Here is a 17,152-nt window from a genome sequence, read left to right on the forward strand (position 1 = left end):
CATTAATAAAATTAAGATTTAGGAACTCAACAGCAGCATTCAAGCAAGGCAGTCTATTAAAATAAATGCAGTAACTTATTTATAGTTGCTTTTACCTATCATATATTGTGTATGCTATTGAAAGTTTCAAATAACTTGTGATCTTAAAACAACTTTCAACAAATATGAAACCACTTTTTCATACTGTAACATTTTACTGATCATCACTCTCTGGCAATGAGAGTGTCTTGAATGAGTGGGAAAATTATTAAGACACCTCACAGCTTTGGGACAGAGGTTTGAAGTAAACTGATCTTTGACTTGTTAAAAACGGAATGTTTTGAATGTTATAATAAATTGAGTACTGTCATTCAACATTCAATGTTTAAAGTATTTAACAAGGATTAAGAAAGGGAAGTGAAAAATTGAATGTTATTCTTAAACTGATACTCACGTCACTCCTTATTAGGTCAACAAGTCTTCAAAGTCATGTTAGTTTATTATCAAACCTTACATTTTAGGTTAAGAGGCTGAACAGAGGCTTCATCAAACAGCATCCTGCTAACATATGAAGCCAGTGAGTGCAGAAAGGAGAATAATTATTACCAGTCAATAGTGGTAATACCAGTCAATTTTTCTCTTTCACCACCAAAGGAAACAAGACTGAAGTGCACGGTCTCACCCTGGTTAACAAAAGACCAGAGCATTTAAGTATGAATTCTTCTCGCAGGTCCTGTAATTCATTAGAAACAATTATGCTAGAATAGTAAGATCGTTATATCATAAAGAATATCCAGCTCGAGTGCCATTGAAAATCAAGCAGGCAGGAACAATCACTGAAATCCGTGGCCATTTTTTTATTTGATTGAATGCATTTTGAACTCAACAAACCCGTCATAAAAATCACCCCTGCCCTCCTTACTCATATAAACATATTGAGTGCATATGTGTGTACAGTATATGTTCACAAATGTTTTACATTTTTATCTCAAAATGAATACTTATTTAAACAATGGGGGAAGTATGGTAAAATAGGTTTTCTATTTCCTTTTTTTTTGTAGAACTACTTAAAAACCTATCTCCTGTTAAACACAACCTATAACTCGTGCACTGCAATCACTACATTTTTATCACTACAAGTCAAACATTTTTACTGGACAAAACCGCACATGTCTCGTGGCTTTTGCTCTATGTCCAACATGATAAACACTAGGTATATAATGCACAGAAAAAAACACAAAACAGAAAAATCTGCCTTATTTTGCAAAGTATGTTTTAATAGGAAATAATACTTGACCATTTGTTTTAACATAAATCTGTGAAAAAGTAACAACAAAAATAACACAATTAGAATTGTAGAACATTTTATGGCTTCATCAACATTTCACATATACTGTATATACACAAAAAGGACAAAAATCTAGCATGGACTAATTAAGCATATTTGTTTCTCATGTGCCAGCTTGCAGTTGTTTTTGTGTACATGTTAGGATAACTTGCATTTAAGATTGGATCCAGGGTTTTTAGTTAGCTGCGCATTATTACTGTTTTGTTTTATTTCTGTTAAAAAGGAGTTTCCATCATACAAGCTTGAAGCACTGTTTTATTGCTATCTGAACACAGACTAAGATTAGAAAATCACCTGCCAGTACAGACTCATGATATTACTGTGCCTGACACTGTTTTCATATCATTACCTAATCCTGTAAACTGCATGAAAAACATTATTTTCATCGTCACAAGATGATTAAGATAAAAGATTCAGTACTCTTTGTTTTTACGCTTTGGTTATATTAAGTAAACTGGCAAATTAACCCTCTAAAACTCTGGGATCTGTGTGTTTTCTCACAGACAACACTAATATTTGGGGAGGACAGCATGGTGGGGGGGTGGGGGCAATTTTCTAGACAGGTTGGAGGATGGACCAAAACTACAGTAAATAAGCATGGTAAAAATCAAAACTGTATAGAAGTCACTCAAACTGGATTAATGGTGGTAAACATGGTTGGATTAAGCTGATTTGGCCCATCTAAAAGTCTAAAGAATATAAATGGAAATACAGAACATTAATGCACAATTTCACAACATTTATTTTGATGTTTGTCTACACTTGTAAAATAAAAAGCATGTGACCAAAGTCTTGTGGTCCCAGTAAACAGATCATGTACAGAATGATGATGCAACATTTCAACAAGACAAGAAACTTTTGTCTGAAGAACTGAGAAAATATTTACACCTTGTAACAAAATGTTTTTTAAGGAAAAGGTCAATACTAATGACTTGATGTGATACAAAAGATCATATCCTTTAGCAATGGCACTGAGTGAATGTTATCCATTCTCTTCAGCAAGTTTTTTATAAACACTGTCTTCACTGTTTTACTGCGTACAGTAGATCTTCCAGAGTTAGGAAAACTGATACACAGGTCGGTGCCATAAAGCAAAAAGTAACATTTATGTAACACATTTATAGGAATATGGTGTGTTTTATTGGAAATTCCTCAAATTCAATTTGGCTATATGCATCAGTATTTGTAGTCTGCTCCATTCAGTGTCGTCTACCACTAGAGCTTGCTTATATGCAAGTATGGTAAATCCAAACCGTTTTGTACCAAAGATTCTGTAGGGATGTGAAACATTCCTCTGTATGTACCATTTCTCTGTTGGCACCGAGGTCCTGTATTGAACAACATTCCTCTGCAGGCTTGGCATCGTCATCCATAACCTTAAGGGAGAGCTAGAGCCTTGGCCAGTCGGATCCAGAACCAAGATTTTGTGCAGGGCTTGGTATAGTCACAGAGTGTCAGGAATCGTAAAATACTAGGAAACTGTTTCTTCATGGTCTTGTACACAACTGGAATGAGACGTTTCGAACGAGCACCTGGAAGCAGGGGAAGAAGCAAATTTCAACTTACATAAAATACAAAGCAGGATGAAATACAAAAGAATACAAAATACATCTAGCAAGAGACTGAATCCCATCTTGCACCAAAATAGCATTGCTACCTTCCAGCCTGATCTCATGAGATATCACAAGTTAATCAAGGAAGAAATGGGAGTCCTCCAGAAAATCAAGCTTCTGCTATAATTATAGCAGAACAGCATGTAGCTCCCTTCCCTCTCCTCCCTCCACTGCCCTTAAAACCATATTTTCCAATACCAATCTCCCAGTATAATGATCCACAAATACCGTGCTGTAGAAGGTACCACCTTTTGGATGAGATGTTAAACTAAGACCCTGCTAATCTGGATATTTAAGATTCCATGACACTGCTCAGAAGTGCCATGTTAACTTTGATGTCCTGGCTAAATTACACTACTGGCTTGCACAATGTGAGCAACGTAAACCTTCCCCTTCCTTAAATAAGTGATTTTTTCACTTATTAGCCTGTCCTGCTTTATAGTGGTACATATAGTGGCGGTGCAGTGGCTAAGGATCTGCGCCTGTGGCTGCAGGGTTGCCAGCTCCTATCCCGTGGCTGGCGGAGGAATCCTACTCCGTTGGGCCCCTAAGGAAAGCCCTAAATCCCAACTGCTCCAGGGGCGCCGTATAAATGGCTGACCCTGCGTTCTCACCCCAAGCTTCTCTCCCTGTCTTTGTGTCTCATGGAGAGCAAGTTGGGATATGTAAAAAGACAAATTCTTAATACAAGAAATTGTATATGGCCAATAAAGTGATCTTATCTTAATGATTACCACTCATCACCCAAGTGGGTGGTGCACAAACAAAACACCAGTCATGTGAGTTGAGATAGTACACTATTATTGCCTGTCATGCAAGCCAGTCAAACGTCCATAAAATGACTACAAAATTCTAGGCCATCTTAGCTAGCAAAAGCTACTTTTTACAATATTTTGCAGCTCAGATCCGTGTTTCAGAATGAGCTGTATAGAGGACTCTGACAAGAGTCTTCAAACCTATACTTGTATTTTGCTAAGAGCCTAGCTTTGAAGTACAGTATATGTATTGATGGTACTTCTAAAACAGTAACATACTCATAAGCACCAAGAGGTTCCCCCCTTTCCATAATATATTTAAGTCTCAATTACAGGGAGAGTTTTGTGTTTTCTGTTACTGTAGACTGCAGGGTTCTGGTACTCACAGGACTCTAATGTCTGTATATAGCTGTAAACCTTGTGTTCTGTAGTTGTAATTTGTATGTCCAGTTTAAGCATGCCAACCTGGTTATTACTTTATTAGCAAGCTGTGCTGCAGAAACCAACAAAAAGTGCAATTTTCCTTTTAGTGTTCCCTGGTTTTACCGGGTGCAATTATTGTTAATTTTATTAGTTGGAGTCAGGATCTGATTGTGATATTGATTTGACATTGCTTATTTTCGAATTTTATCACGTAGTATGAAACAATATGAATGTGCATTTCTCAACAACAATATATAATTTTTGATGTTTTACCACCATGACCTAATCTTATTAATATAAAACATGCCTTAAATCAACATAAGCATCTAGATGACTATGTTGAGAAACATGTAATTAAGGCATACTGTACAAAGAATTACTGCTAGTACATCTATAAAAAAAAAATTCCAGTAAGAAAATGATCAAAACCCATTCTAAAGGTAAAAAAAAACATACTTAGGGATAGAGCCTTCTACAGCTGTTGTGACACTTTATTACAAGGGTCTCTGGAGAGACTCTATCCAGTTAGTAAGATGATTAAATTAATCACTCAAGCACAGTATCTGTTCAATTAAGAAAACTCTGGTCCTTAAGGGCTGAAAGATACTTAGATTGCAGTTCTAAGTGATCTCTAAAGGGCTTAAATTAAGCAATCACCTCTTTAATGGATCACAATGAAATTGTTCCACATATTTAGAAATGGGTGATTAAATGGCGACCTACAAAACCTGATGGATTAGGGCTCTCCAACACCAGAGATGGAGATCTCTGCATCAATGCAAACTTTAAACTATATACCATTTACACCATATGCACTCAAGGAATAAATTAAGGAATTTTAGCATTGCACTGAATGCCAGGGTGGCAACCACAAAGACATACAGCATGAACCCTTACCTGGAGAGAGGCTCAGAGCAAACTTGGTCTGAAAGTCACAGCACTCACTGTCTAAATAATCATCTGAAATTACCACCACCATCCTCTTACACCTTCAAGAAAACAAACATCAATTAATTTTGCTTAACAGACACACCCCCAAAAATATAAGAAATGTATGTAATATAAAGTTATATGATGATATAATATACAGCAAGTTCAATAGTCACAATTTTGCTTATTTGTGCATTATTATTTATTATGATTATTACTGGATTACATTTGGCTACAAACAGGCTGCACAGAAGGATTGTATACAGGGGCACTTACTTCCAGCAGCATTTTTATCTTGTCGATCTACTTTCACTGCATGAGGCTTGGCTTAGTTAATAAAGAGTTACCATGTTTGTGTAGCAGTTTGTCTTTGGTGACGCTTTACTGATTGTTTCCTTAAGGAAAGAGTTAGATGTGCATTGTGTCTAGACCTGTTATCAGAGTATTGCTTGTATGTGATTGTGTATGAATAAAAAATAAAAAATATATTAACTATATTACCTGAAAATGTTCCCTGTTCTATGCTATGCTTCTATGTAACGTCTTTCTGTGCCTGAGGTATATTGTTGGCTTCTTCCTCAGTGAATAGCTGAGTGAAATACTGTACATGTTAAGTACATCAGACATGTCCCTTTCATTGTCTAGAATCCCATCATTTTTGTCCTGGATCACCTACACTTTTACTCATTCCTAAGGACTCTTTGCCGCAGCCAGAACACAGTAAAAACAGCACAGGGTATCTCCCACCTGTTAAAAAGCTTCTGCCTAAAATGCATTAAAGGGGTTGAGAGGTGCCTGAATACTGGCTATTCACCTTTTCTCAATGAGCTCACTGGTGATGGTCCACACACAAGTGCCTGGAAGGACATCCCGATCAAAGACACAGAGCTTCAGCTTGTACTCCGTCTGCTCCAGCTGCCTGATCATCTCGTGGACAAACCCAATGTCATTCTGACAGTAACAGATGAAGGCGTCAAACATTTCAGGCATGTGACCTGAAACCACAGGATCATCAATGACAAAGGAGAAAGCATCTCCCTTAAATTAAAACACACCAGAATATCCGAGTCAGAATGAACACTAGTCGCAGTTGTTTTTTTCTCAACAGACTGCCTTATCTATTTCAAAACACACAAAGTCCACTGACATTTAAGTGTCAGATGGCTGATTAGCACATTACACAACTGCCCCATTTAATATGTGAAAAAGGCTTGGGTTACAGCGGAAAGATAAGATAAAACAATTTCAGAGGTTTCATATGAACATCTCCATCACTCTAAAAGCAAAAGGAGACCTCTCAGTCATAATTCAAATAATTGAATTGCTTATAATTGAAAGGTTTGAGGGTATTTACATATTTGAAGTCTCTTTCAGATCACAATTTCCTTGACAATCAATCTGTACATGCTTGAAATAAAACATTCAGGAGAGGATCGGGTGGTTTGGCTCCGTTCATACAGCTGGTAAGGTCACTCAGGCTGTGGTTGAAGTTCTTGACTAGCAGACTATTGTCTGTACTCACCCATCGGGTCATCAAGAACTGTTATGCCATTGATCTCCTGCGTCCTGGGCCCACAACTAGTCACCTCCGGAACCTGCACTGGGGGTTCCTTCATCTGTTTCTTCCTCAGGTAATCCTTACAATCCTTGTCTACAAACATAGAATTTGGAGATTAGAGGAGACTGCAGTAATTAGGTAAACATGCTTCAAGGGGTCGTCTGAGGGTATTCAGGAATCCATGTGAAAAAAAGCCTACGACAAACGTTTTTGCATTTAACTTATATGACACGAAAATATTTCAGTGAAAGAAAATGATATTATACAATATTTAATAATGTAATTATATTTCACAGAGAATACATAGAAAAAGCCTTTTTAGTAATTATTATATCCATACAAAACCCCATATAAAACTGAAAATCAATAAATAACTTCGCTCTGAACCAGTTCTGTACCTAAACCTCCCCCAGTAGTGGTAAGCTCTGATTTTGATGGCATCTTGGGCTCTCTATCAATTCCTCACCACGTAGTAGTTTTGAAATATCATTTTGGATGTGTTCTTGAACTTTATTTGTATCAGACACATTTTTCTAGAAGCCAGTTGATCTACTAGTATGGTTTTGGACTGTGGTAGGAATAAATCCAAGTGAACTTTGGGGAGAACATGCAAACTCCATACAGACAACACTTCAGGAATTTAACCCAGGGCCTCAGCACTGCGAGGCAGCAATGCTAACCCCTGTGCCATTGCGCCACCCATTTTATTATTCAATTAAAGGGGAAGTGCAATGCTATTTTTATATTTCGGGGTTAGAAGGAATCAGTATTGATGAGTGCATTTTAAACCACAATAAAACTAAGGTCTACACAGTATCTGGTAAAACCTAACATTTTCCTTCACAAAATAGATGCTGTTTCCAAGTATGCGCAGTGCCGTATTTTGCAATTCTGAACGAGACAACAAAACTACTGGTGACGTGAAGCGGCCTTCTTGCATTGTAATCAAACAGGCTTGTGAATACATTTCTTTTACTCCAGTAGGAACATTGCTCTCGACTTCGAGACGGTTTTGCCAACAAATAGAATTTACCAGTTAACTCTGCATGCAGATCACAAATATCTACAAATATCTGCCACACAACCTGTACCTAGTCATCTGTAAATCGCATTACACTAGTGATTACAGTGACTAGTGAGCAGGGAGGGCTGACTTCATGTCACAATCTGTGGGAACTCTCACTCCTGCCTGTGGCAAGACTAGAGGTCTGCGGCAACGCAGCGACTTCAAATACTTTCACAAAGTTCACGTTTTTGTGCTTAAAATTTTTCTATTCCATCAATGAATTTATTTTGTGACCAAGATTTAATAACTAGTCTGAGAAATTGGGACTGCAGTTCCCCTTTTAAGTAATTTAACATTGGTAAGAAGGGTACGTGATATTACTGAAGGTTATTTTCATATAATATACCTTTTCTATTAACCATTCTATTAACATAGGGATTGCCATATCACAGCTGCAACACCATGTCTTTATCAGTGAGAAATGAATATGCATATACTGTGCATCAAGACAAACAGATCATTTATAGGTGCAAGAAGAACACAATGTAAGAATGACAGTGACAGGGCTGATCAACAGACATCTCCTGTCACAGGTTAGCAGTGTGAGTGGTCACTGCTGGAAGCAATACAAGCTGTACATCTGCATTTCATACTTTGCACCAGGATACTAATGACATCTTAAAGGATTCTCTCCCATGTTCATCATAGACCTTAGGTACTGTATGTTGACCCAAGGTCAGCAGTCAGGTCATCCTTGGCGAAACAGAGCTTTGAAAACAACTCGGGGACAAAGTTGTATAAAGGCACAGATCAGGAGAGAGGTGTAAAAACATTTTAAAGACCCTTAATATATCTTTGAACTGTCATGGATGTCGGAAGGGACAAACCGTGGAGAGGCAGGGGAGCGAAAAAAGACCCTATGCGAAGCAGAGGAACGGGGAGATAGCCCAGGCTCAGCAGTGCAAAGGGTTCTGGAATTGTCATATAGAAACCTAAGCCCTCAGGCCACGAACAACCTGGTGCTAGGCGGGTCTCAGAACATCAGAACGTCAATGCTGAGCAAAGGTGAATGAAAGACCCCGAAATATATAGCCCCAGAGAGAGAGACACCGGAAGGAGAGCAAAGCACAGGAAACTAGAGACAGGACAGAGTAGGAGCACCCTCTGGCTACAGAGGGCGTGACATGAACCTTGTGAAATGGATAAGAAGACGAAGGGGACACAATTGGGATCCCTCCTCTTAAGGGCGCTCAGACACTCGTATTTTAGATGATTATGTGCTGTTGCCACCTGTTTTGTGATTCATTATTTAAACCTGGCGCTCTCACTATTCCTGGCTCAGTATTGGGAGATGGACGCCCGGAATCCCACCTACCAGCGGGTCCAGGAGAGACCTCGGAGCGCCTGGCCTCATTACTTTCTTTTAACTTCTTGTTCCGGTTCTGGATCCTGTTCCGGAATTTAACCCTGTCTTGTCTTGGATGGATCACCTGGTTTTTGGACTTTGGACTGCACCCCGGATTTCTCGTTTTGGACTTCCCTGGACTAGTTGCCTTCGTCACGCCCCCCGAGCACCGGATCACCGCCATCACCACCCCATGTCTGTCAACCCATCTTTTCCTGCTGTACCTTCCCCTGATGTCCTTCTCCACTTACTTCCAGATTATACCGTCTGGATAGGGTGCTGAACCACACTTCCTTACAGAAGGCACCCAGGCACTGCCTATACCAGGCTGTGTGCCTAAAACAGTGCATCCGGGCAAGGAGGAAACGGTTTAAGGGATGTAACTGTGAAGCCTAAGGGGACCTTAAAAGACTCACAGAGTCTAGTAGCTGAGATGAAAGAATACATCTAGGTCACACCACAAAGGAAACTATTTGGAACTGAAAAAAAAAATCACATGTACTGCATGGAGCTTTCAACAAAGCACCTAAACAATACCACAAACATGTAATTGTGGTCACACATGGCAAAACTAGAAACGTCTGGTCTGAATGCAAAGTGTTACATCTGAAGCAAACCCAACACTCAGTCTATAATACCATCCATCTGTCAAGAATGTTCTGCTTATGATATAGTTCAAATATAGTTCTGCTTCTAATCAGCAGGGAGCAGAAAGCATGCCAAGACTGATGGGAACATAGATGGAGCAAAGTATTCATAGAAGAAAACGTGCTTCAGATCTAAAACAGCAGGATAAATTAATCTTTCATCAGGACAATGAGCAAAAGCACAAGGCCAAGGTTATACTGGAATGCCTGAAGAATCAGAAGGAATTATTCTGAGTGGCCCAGTAAAAGTCCTGACTTGAATCCTATTGAGAATCTGTGGAATGATTCCTCTACCTGTAAGAGATTCCTAGGCAACTTGAGAGAGCTTTACCATTCCTCCAATAAGAATGAGCAAAAAGTGTACCAAGCTGGTGTAGAAAGTTGGTAGTCATACCCAAAAACTGTGGCTGTAAGTGCTTCCGCCAAATATTTATTTAATAGGTCTGAACATACTGTACATGTAATTTTTCGGTTTGTTTTTCACTTTGGTGTTTGTTGACATTTACTGTAGTTTAACTTATCCTCAGAAGTCTTCCGTTTGAGCATTTCGATTTTGAATAAAATATTAAGTCTAAAAAATGTGTATCATCATTTTGTATCTTTTAATAATGGGTCTAAATACTTTGTATAGGGCACTGCATACAGTCCACTAATAAACAAGTGCAATTTGTAGTTTTCACCTTGGTGTGACACCATACGAGCCCTGTGTATCGTATGCCTTTGCTTGCTTTGTATTTTCATTTATGCCTTCCTGGTTGCACACTTGTTTGCAGATAAAAGCCCAGATCTGGTGCAGTCCTGAGAGATTTTAAACCCAGGACTGAGGATCAACATTGAGATGTAATGTATTCTAGCTGGACCTGTAAAGAAAGCCCGTGGCCCCATAAAACATAATGGTAAAACAATACTAAAGTTGCTCTATTACAAGCAAGGTAAATATTAAAAAGAAAACATCTTCCAAGGCGTCATAGTAATATAATTACTATCCTGTATCCTACTATACTGTCCTGTAACTGACGTAAAAAATAACAACCTAACAATTCTTTAAAAACTTTTTATACCTATAAATTCCAGGATAATATACGAAGACTCACCTATAATAGGTTTAAGATCTGTAATCACATCTTCCCTTCCTGCTTCGTTAAGCATTTGTATTAGCTTTCCTACCGTCGCTTCTGGGCATCTGGACATCCACTCATCCAATATCTTCTTGGTGGGGTCCTGGTACTGATCAAAGTTCTTAATTTCCAGATAATCGAAACCCATCGTTTCAGCCAGAGTCGTCCAGTCGGCAGCTACCGTTGTTTTCGGATTTAAGTAAAGACTAAGTTTTTTTCTAACAGTAACATTTAGCGCTGTTAAAGGAATACCATAATAATCGGTTTCAGACATATTTGCTCAATCGCACGCAAATACCGCAGGTAACTAAAGCTGTGCACCAGTACTTAAAAAACAAAATTGTAATAGCTTGATTTTTGTACGTCTTCTGTTTTGTTCACTTCATGAGTTGTTCATTTCTGTACTTATTTTCAAATTTCCGAAACAGTATTCAAAAACTGCCGTTCACAGGTCTTCCTCTTGCCCACAAAAAGTTACAAGAATTTCTAAAAACCGATTACACAATTTAAAAAAAAGTGCGTTTGCACAAAGTAAGAAAGTCCGACATAACACCGGACTTCAAGCAATTCACGTCACTCAAACCAGTGACGCCCTTTACAGGAAATGTTCCTTCTCAAGATAAGAATGAGGAACAAAATGAGAGGGGCGTCATGTTGGAGGAGTGACAGCTCTTCAGTCCAATAGTAAAAAGGAAGTTACAAATTATAAAATAACGGTGGCCTCCAGGAAATGGAGTTCTTCTTTACTATATAAGGTATATTGCATGTACAATCTGAGTAGTTGAGTGATTTCCTAATTTAAAACTACTCACTAATTTAACAATGATTGCATTATCAAGAACTTATTTGCCAGCAGCCATACAGTATCACCCTGCAACTCACAACTGGCAACCCACTGAAGCTAAGCAGGTGTGAGCCTGGTCAGTACCTGGATCTGAGACCTCCTGGGAAAAACTAAGGTTGCTACTGGAAGAGGTGTTAGTGGGGCCAGCTGGGGGCGCTCACCCTGAGGTCCATGTGGGTCCTGATGCCCCAGTATAGTGACGGGGACACTATACTGTAAACAGGCGCCGTCCTTCGGATGAGACGTAAAACCAAGGTCCTGACTCTCTGTGGTCATTAAAAATCCCAGGGCGTTCCTTGAAAAGAGTAGGGGTGTAACCCTGGTGTCCTGGCCAGATTTCCCATTGGCCCTTACCAATCATGGCCTCCTAATAATCCCCCTCTATCAATTGGCTTCAGTACTCTGCTCTCCTTCCCACTGATAGCTGATGTGTGGTGAACGTTTTGGCGCACTATGGCTGCTGTCGCATTGTCCAGGTGGATGCTGCACATGGGTGGTGGTGGAGGGGATCCCCATTACCTGTAAAGCGCTTTGGGTAGAAAGCCCAGAAAAGCGCTATATAAGTGTAAGCAATTATTATTATTATTAAGTGATTTCTTGCTGGTACAATATACAGTAAGCCTGCTCTAGGCACAGTACATTTTCTGAAATTATATGGCAAAAAGGCAGTAGAAAACCCAGCCACATCATACAGTTCAGCCAGCCTTGAAGGTTAGCAATAACATAGTCGAAACACCAAGAACAGATAACTAACCGGTGCATTTTGTCGATTATGAACAACAGTCTATTTTGAGCACCTCAGCTCAGCGTGAGCTCGTCTAATGATAAGTTAGAGCATCTAGCAAGGTAGAACACATCAAGAGAGGCTCAATACTTTGCATATTTCCTAAAGTGGTTTAACTGAATTTTCTCAAATGAAATGAAAGTATTAAACTTAACAAGACAACCAATGACTCAGCAAGATTTAATTCACATTTTGAAGCTCCCAAAGCAAAACAATTTTACCTAATTACAATGACCAATTCATATCTATGCAGCACTGGAGGACTAACGGTCCAGGCTTGGATTTGAATCCAGACTGCCGATACTGTAGGCCAGGTCATTATTGAGCTGCCTAAAGGCCTGGCCTAGCTCACAAGAGTGTAATGTGCTGCCACAGCTGTACTTGGAGCTGGCTGTAACACAGACATGCATCTTGCCCCCAGTCTGCCAGAGCCTTCTGTCTCCCACCGGTACAATCATACTCTTCCTCACTGCTAAAGTACTGCTGAAGCACTGCCTGGCAACTATCATTTGCTGCATCCTTCAAGTCCTTTTAGAGGTATTTCGGAGGCATGCAATGTAACAGGTATCAGCCGAAGGACTAATTGTGTGTTATAACTGGGAAGTATTGGGATGGGCTGTTTTAATTTTCTTATCTTTCTTTGATTTATCTCTGCCCCTCATTTCCAGGTCTGGTCCACACTCCAGAGCTAACCCTGACTGTGTGGAAATGGACAAGCATCTAGGCAACCAGCTGCTATCACTAGGAAGACAAAGGTGTATGGAGATATGGGATGATATCAGTGATAAGGTGGAAGGGAAGCATCAGTGGAATACAGTTCTGCGTCTGGGGATTCCTTGTCAGGCTGATTTTCTGGGGGATGTTTTCTGCGTAGGTGACTCTTGCTCAACCAACTAGCATCTCATACCACCGACCACCTAACCTGCACAACCTTCTTGGCCACAGTTCCCTTAACCGCCCATAGCCACCATTCATGTCAGACATCTTTTGAAGTAACTTAAACCACTGCATCACCTGCAAATATGTCTCCAATGTCTCCAGTGCATACACACTGCCCCTTTGGCCATTTTAAAGATCACCTAAAATCTCTCACAGAAAATCCGGAGGAAGAGGACTTTCTTGATTGTTTCAGGAAACATGTCAGAGCAATGAGGATCAAAGATCTCTTTCAGCCAGATGGTTCATCATTTCACCTCTCACTGACCAGGGATTTCAGGACTCCTACTCCAGCAAGATATTAGCAGCAAAGATTATCCTTAAACGTGGATCACATGTTCCACCTTCTGTCGTAGATGGATTCATTGCTTTTTAGAGCCTCTTCATTTGTTTGCAGATTTCAGCTTTACAAACCTCTACACCAGATATCCCTTCATCTGGATACACTTTCTCTTCTGCTCTGTGCCGATTCTCACCTGCTCTGTCCTTTGTTTCACATGGTTTATACTCCTGCTGTCTTCCTCTCTCTGCTTTACACCTGAAGATGTCTTAACAACCAAGCCATTGTGCCTTTTCTTTCTACATTTCAGTGTGTCCTTTTACTTGTTCCTTTACAGCCAACGCACACTGACACAGCTCACTTGTACCTCTGCAGTGTTCCTTCAATGCCCTTAATGTGAAGTGCCCTCAATGATCAAAATAGCTGTGTTATATTCCATCCATCCAACCATTTTCTAACCACTTTGTCCAGTACAGGGTCATGGGAGACACCAGAGCCTAACCCAGCAGCAATGGGCGCAAGGCAGAAAGCATCTTGGGAGGAATTGCAGGGCACACACAGACAAACACACACACAGACTCACACCATGGCCAATTTCTCCCTGAAGCCAATGAACCTACCAATATGTCTTTGGACTGAAAGAGAATCCAGCACCCAGAGGAAACCCACATGCACATGGGGAGAACATACAAACTCTACACAGACTCTGGGAACTGATGTGAGGCTGCAATGCTAACCTTCAGTGTCACATTAAGTAAGTACAAAATTTTGTTTGATTTGGGTGTTCTCTTTTGCAAAGTGTTAGGCGAGTATCTTTTAGGTTAAAGCATACTTTAGTACTAGAATTAAACAGTTGTGATTCCAAAGGTTTTAGAACATTGTCCTTATGCCACTCCAGATTGCTACCTCGGCATATTTCTAACACTAGTGAAATGTCACAAGCAGCAACTACTGTCTGTTGCTCGTATCAGTATACAAAGCAAAGACTGCTCTTCAGCTGTGGGCAAAAACATGTAATTATAACTTATTTCAAAATCTTCTTGTTTGCTTTTATATCAAATACAGTTTTTGTTATATCCTTTCATGATGCGAAGCGCAATTATCAGTCCTTTAGAATCAACAAAAAAAACTTCTCTTTCCAATGTTACTAAAGAAAATGTTTAATCGAGCCATACACCAAATTGATAATATGACGCAAAATTCCCTTTTCTAGGAACGTACTGACCTTTCCACGTATCTTTGGAGCCATTGTTAGTATCGGTACACATAAAATATCACAGCTCTGGTGTGCTGCAAAATGTATAGAAACAAATACAGAGTTCATGTTGTTACAGGAGGCAGAGAAAAGGGATCTGAAAAAAGGATGTGCTGAAAAAAGGCACAAAGGCCCCTGAAAGTGGTAAGCCGGCAGTGGTTGTGATGAGTTAAAGGGAGAAGTGAAGGTATTCTTGCAGACAGGGGGTGGAGTGTGTCATTTGTTGCTTGCATCTTAGTGTGGCCCAGTGTTTAGCATTGCTGCCTTGTAGCGCTGCGGCCCTGGATTTAATTCCTGGGTTGATAGCTGTGTGGAATTTGTTTGTTCTGTCTGTGTTCTCATAGGTTTCCTCCAGATTCCCCTGTTCCCTTCCACCGTTCCAGGGACATACTGATTGGTTAATTGGCTTCTGAGAAAATTGTCCCTGGTGTGAGTGTGTGCATGTTGGTGTTTGTGTGTGCCCTGCAATTCAGGACGCATCCTGTCTTGTGTCTGTTTCTTGCTGGGATGGGCTCTGGATAAAGCAGTTAAAAAATGGTTGGATGGATGCACTTTCCAAGGCCCTTGAGGTGTTTATCTAGCTGCAGGCAGCCTGAGAGGCGGGTAAACATACAATAGATGATCAAAGGAGATGTAATTAAATTAACTTCTTGGTAAATCATTAGAAGTTTCAACACACTGGAACACAGGATGAAAAAGCAAGGAGGGAGTGAAACCGAGGAAAAGACAGAGAAACAAAGTGATTGTGCCCAAGTAATGTGAACCTTGTGATACAGAGCTTGCTGTCCTATTTATTTTAGGAAGTTCTGATTTTCTGTTTTGTGGAATCCTCAGAGTAAATACGTTTTTCCTAGTTTGACGACAGATCTTTAGAGTAGGAAAACAAATTCCCATTTGTCTTTGTGCATCCATCTTGTAGTCCTGGGTCTTGTGTAGTATAATATTATATCCTTTCATTTAGGACACAGGGCATTTCTCTTTTAGGCCTGTCAAGTATTGCATGGTGTTTCATATTAAAGGGGTATAATTCTGTCTGTAGGATGTAGGCCTCTGAATCACAGAGATGTACATAGTTTTGTGTTATGGATTCATCTTCTGAGGCACTGGCTGCAGGTCTGGCTGCGCAGCAGAGGCACAGACCACGCAGATGGCTGTAACCAATCACGAATTGACAGGTGTACCAAGGTCTCAATGCCTCCCTTCCTCAGCTCTATTTAAACTGAGCTCTCATTTCCTTTAGAGCTTAGTTTGGTATGTGTCTGGGTAGAGCTTTGGGCATCACTTGCCTGCTTTTTTTCCCCTGAATTTATCCTATGTCTCATATAATCCCTGTTCTATTTCAGTCCTCGTGTTTTATTTCTCATTGGATTGCCTTGATGGTTCCTGAATTTGGCCTCTTCCTGGACTTTAAGGATTTAGTATATTAGTGTTGTTTAGCATCTGTCTGTTGTTACCTGCACATTCCCCTGTTCCCTATAGCTGTCTAGGCTGCCCCTTATATTTTGTATATACAGTATAGTTTAATGTTTAATGTTGTTGTGTAATTATTTAATTTGTTAAGAAATATTTGTCTATCACATTTTCACTGTAGTGTCACTACTCTGTCAGCAGAGCTGTGCCATAAATTGCACATCAAGAACTTATAGGCCTCAAATTGTAACCTACCACTTTTTTAACTAATTATAGATTTTACTTTAGTGCTCTATTTTCCTGAATCCCCTCGTTTGTAACAATCTTGAACAAGTTTCGATATAGGTGGTGATCAGAGACAAAGCATTTAATAAAAATTTACTTTACACACGGCTCATCCATTAAAGACATTTACACAGAACACAGGTTGGTATCTGCGTTTCAGGTGTTGTGATTCTGTGCTGACAATAACTGAGATTTCCAAGGTGATCACTTCCAACTGGCTCAAGGTGATGGCAAATTTTATTCCACCCAATGATATTAAATCACAAATCTTTCTACATTTAGTCATTCATTTTCTTCATCACTTATGTATCCTGTACTTATCCTGTATTTTTTGCATAAGCAGGATGAAGATATCGATACAATGTACAGTAACTTACAATTGCACATTACTTTATGTCTTTGGTTTTATAGAAAATATAGTGGCGTATTAAACCTAAGATGTGCCAGAAAAGGGAGTATATGTTAGTTCATGTAGTTCAGGTGGGTAGCTGGGTCAGCATAAGTCGGCTGCAAAGGAACAATAGGTTTATTCCATGCTGAAAAGAGAAGAAAACCCAACATTTTGCCTGTGGAGCC

The 17,152-nt window shown here is 39.7% G+C and overlaps 1 protein-coding gene across 2 annotated transcripts; it reads right to left on the reverse strand.

Moving 5' to 3' along the window:
• Window positions 1-816: 816 nt before the first annotated feature.
• myd88 (MYD88 innate immune signal transduction adaptor) lies at window positions 817-11,388 on the reverse strand. 2 transcript variants are annotated; one of them, XM_088642975.1, is made up of 5 exons: window positions 10,759-11,388; window positions 6,571-6,699; window positions 5,863-6,043; window positions 5,016-5,107; window positions 817-2,859 (listed from the first exon to the last, which is right to left on the reverse strand). In XM_088642975.1, exons 1-5 carry the CDS (start codon window positions 11,054-11,056, stop codon window positions 2,705-2,707), a joined length of 855 nt encoding a protein of 284 aa, XP_088499101.1. In that variant the 5' UTR covers window positions 11,057-11,388; the 3' UTR covers window positions 817-2,704. The 2 variants fall into 2 exon arrangements, with proteins under 2 accessions (XP_088499101.1, XP_088499102.1); XM_088642976.1 differs by having other exon boundaries at window positions 10,832-10,992.
• Between the last annotated feature and the right edge of the window lie 5,764 nt (window positions 11,389-17,152).

Source organism: Lepisosteus platostomus, chromosome 8 (assembly GCF_059453375.1).
Source record: "Lepisosteus platostomus isolate fLepPlt1 chromosome 8, fLepPlt1.hap1, whole genome shotgun sequence".
In the NCBI taxonomy this organism is placed as follows: Eukaryota; Metazoa; Chordata; class Actinopteri; order Semionotiformes; family Lepisosteidae; genus Lepisosteus; species Lepisosteus platostomus.

Coding starts and splice junctions, on each gene's coding strand:
- myd88 (XM_088642975.1), bottom strand. CDS start 11,056: ATGTCTGAAACCGATTATTATGGTATTCCTTTAACAGCGCTAAATGTT. Junction 6,700..10,758: donor AGATCTTAAACCTATTATAG/GTGAGTCTTCGT, acceptor CTATGTTTGTAG/ACAAGGATTGTAAGGATTAC. Junction 5,108..5,862: donor AGTGAGCTCATTGAGAAAAG/GTGAATAGCCAG, acceptor GTTTTCTTGAAG/GTGTAAGAGGATGGTGGTGG.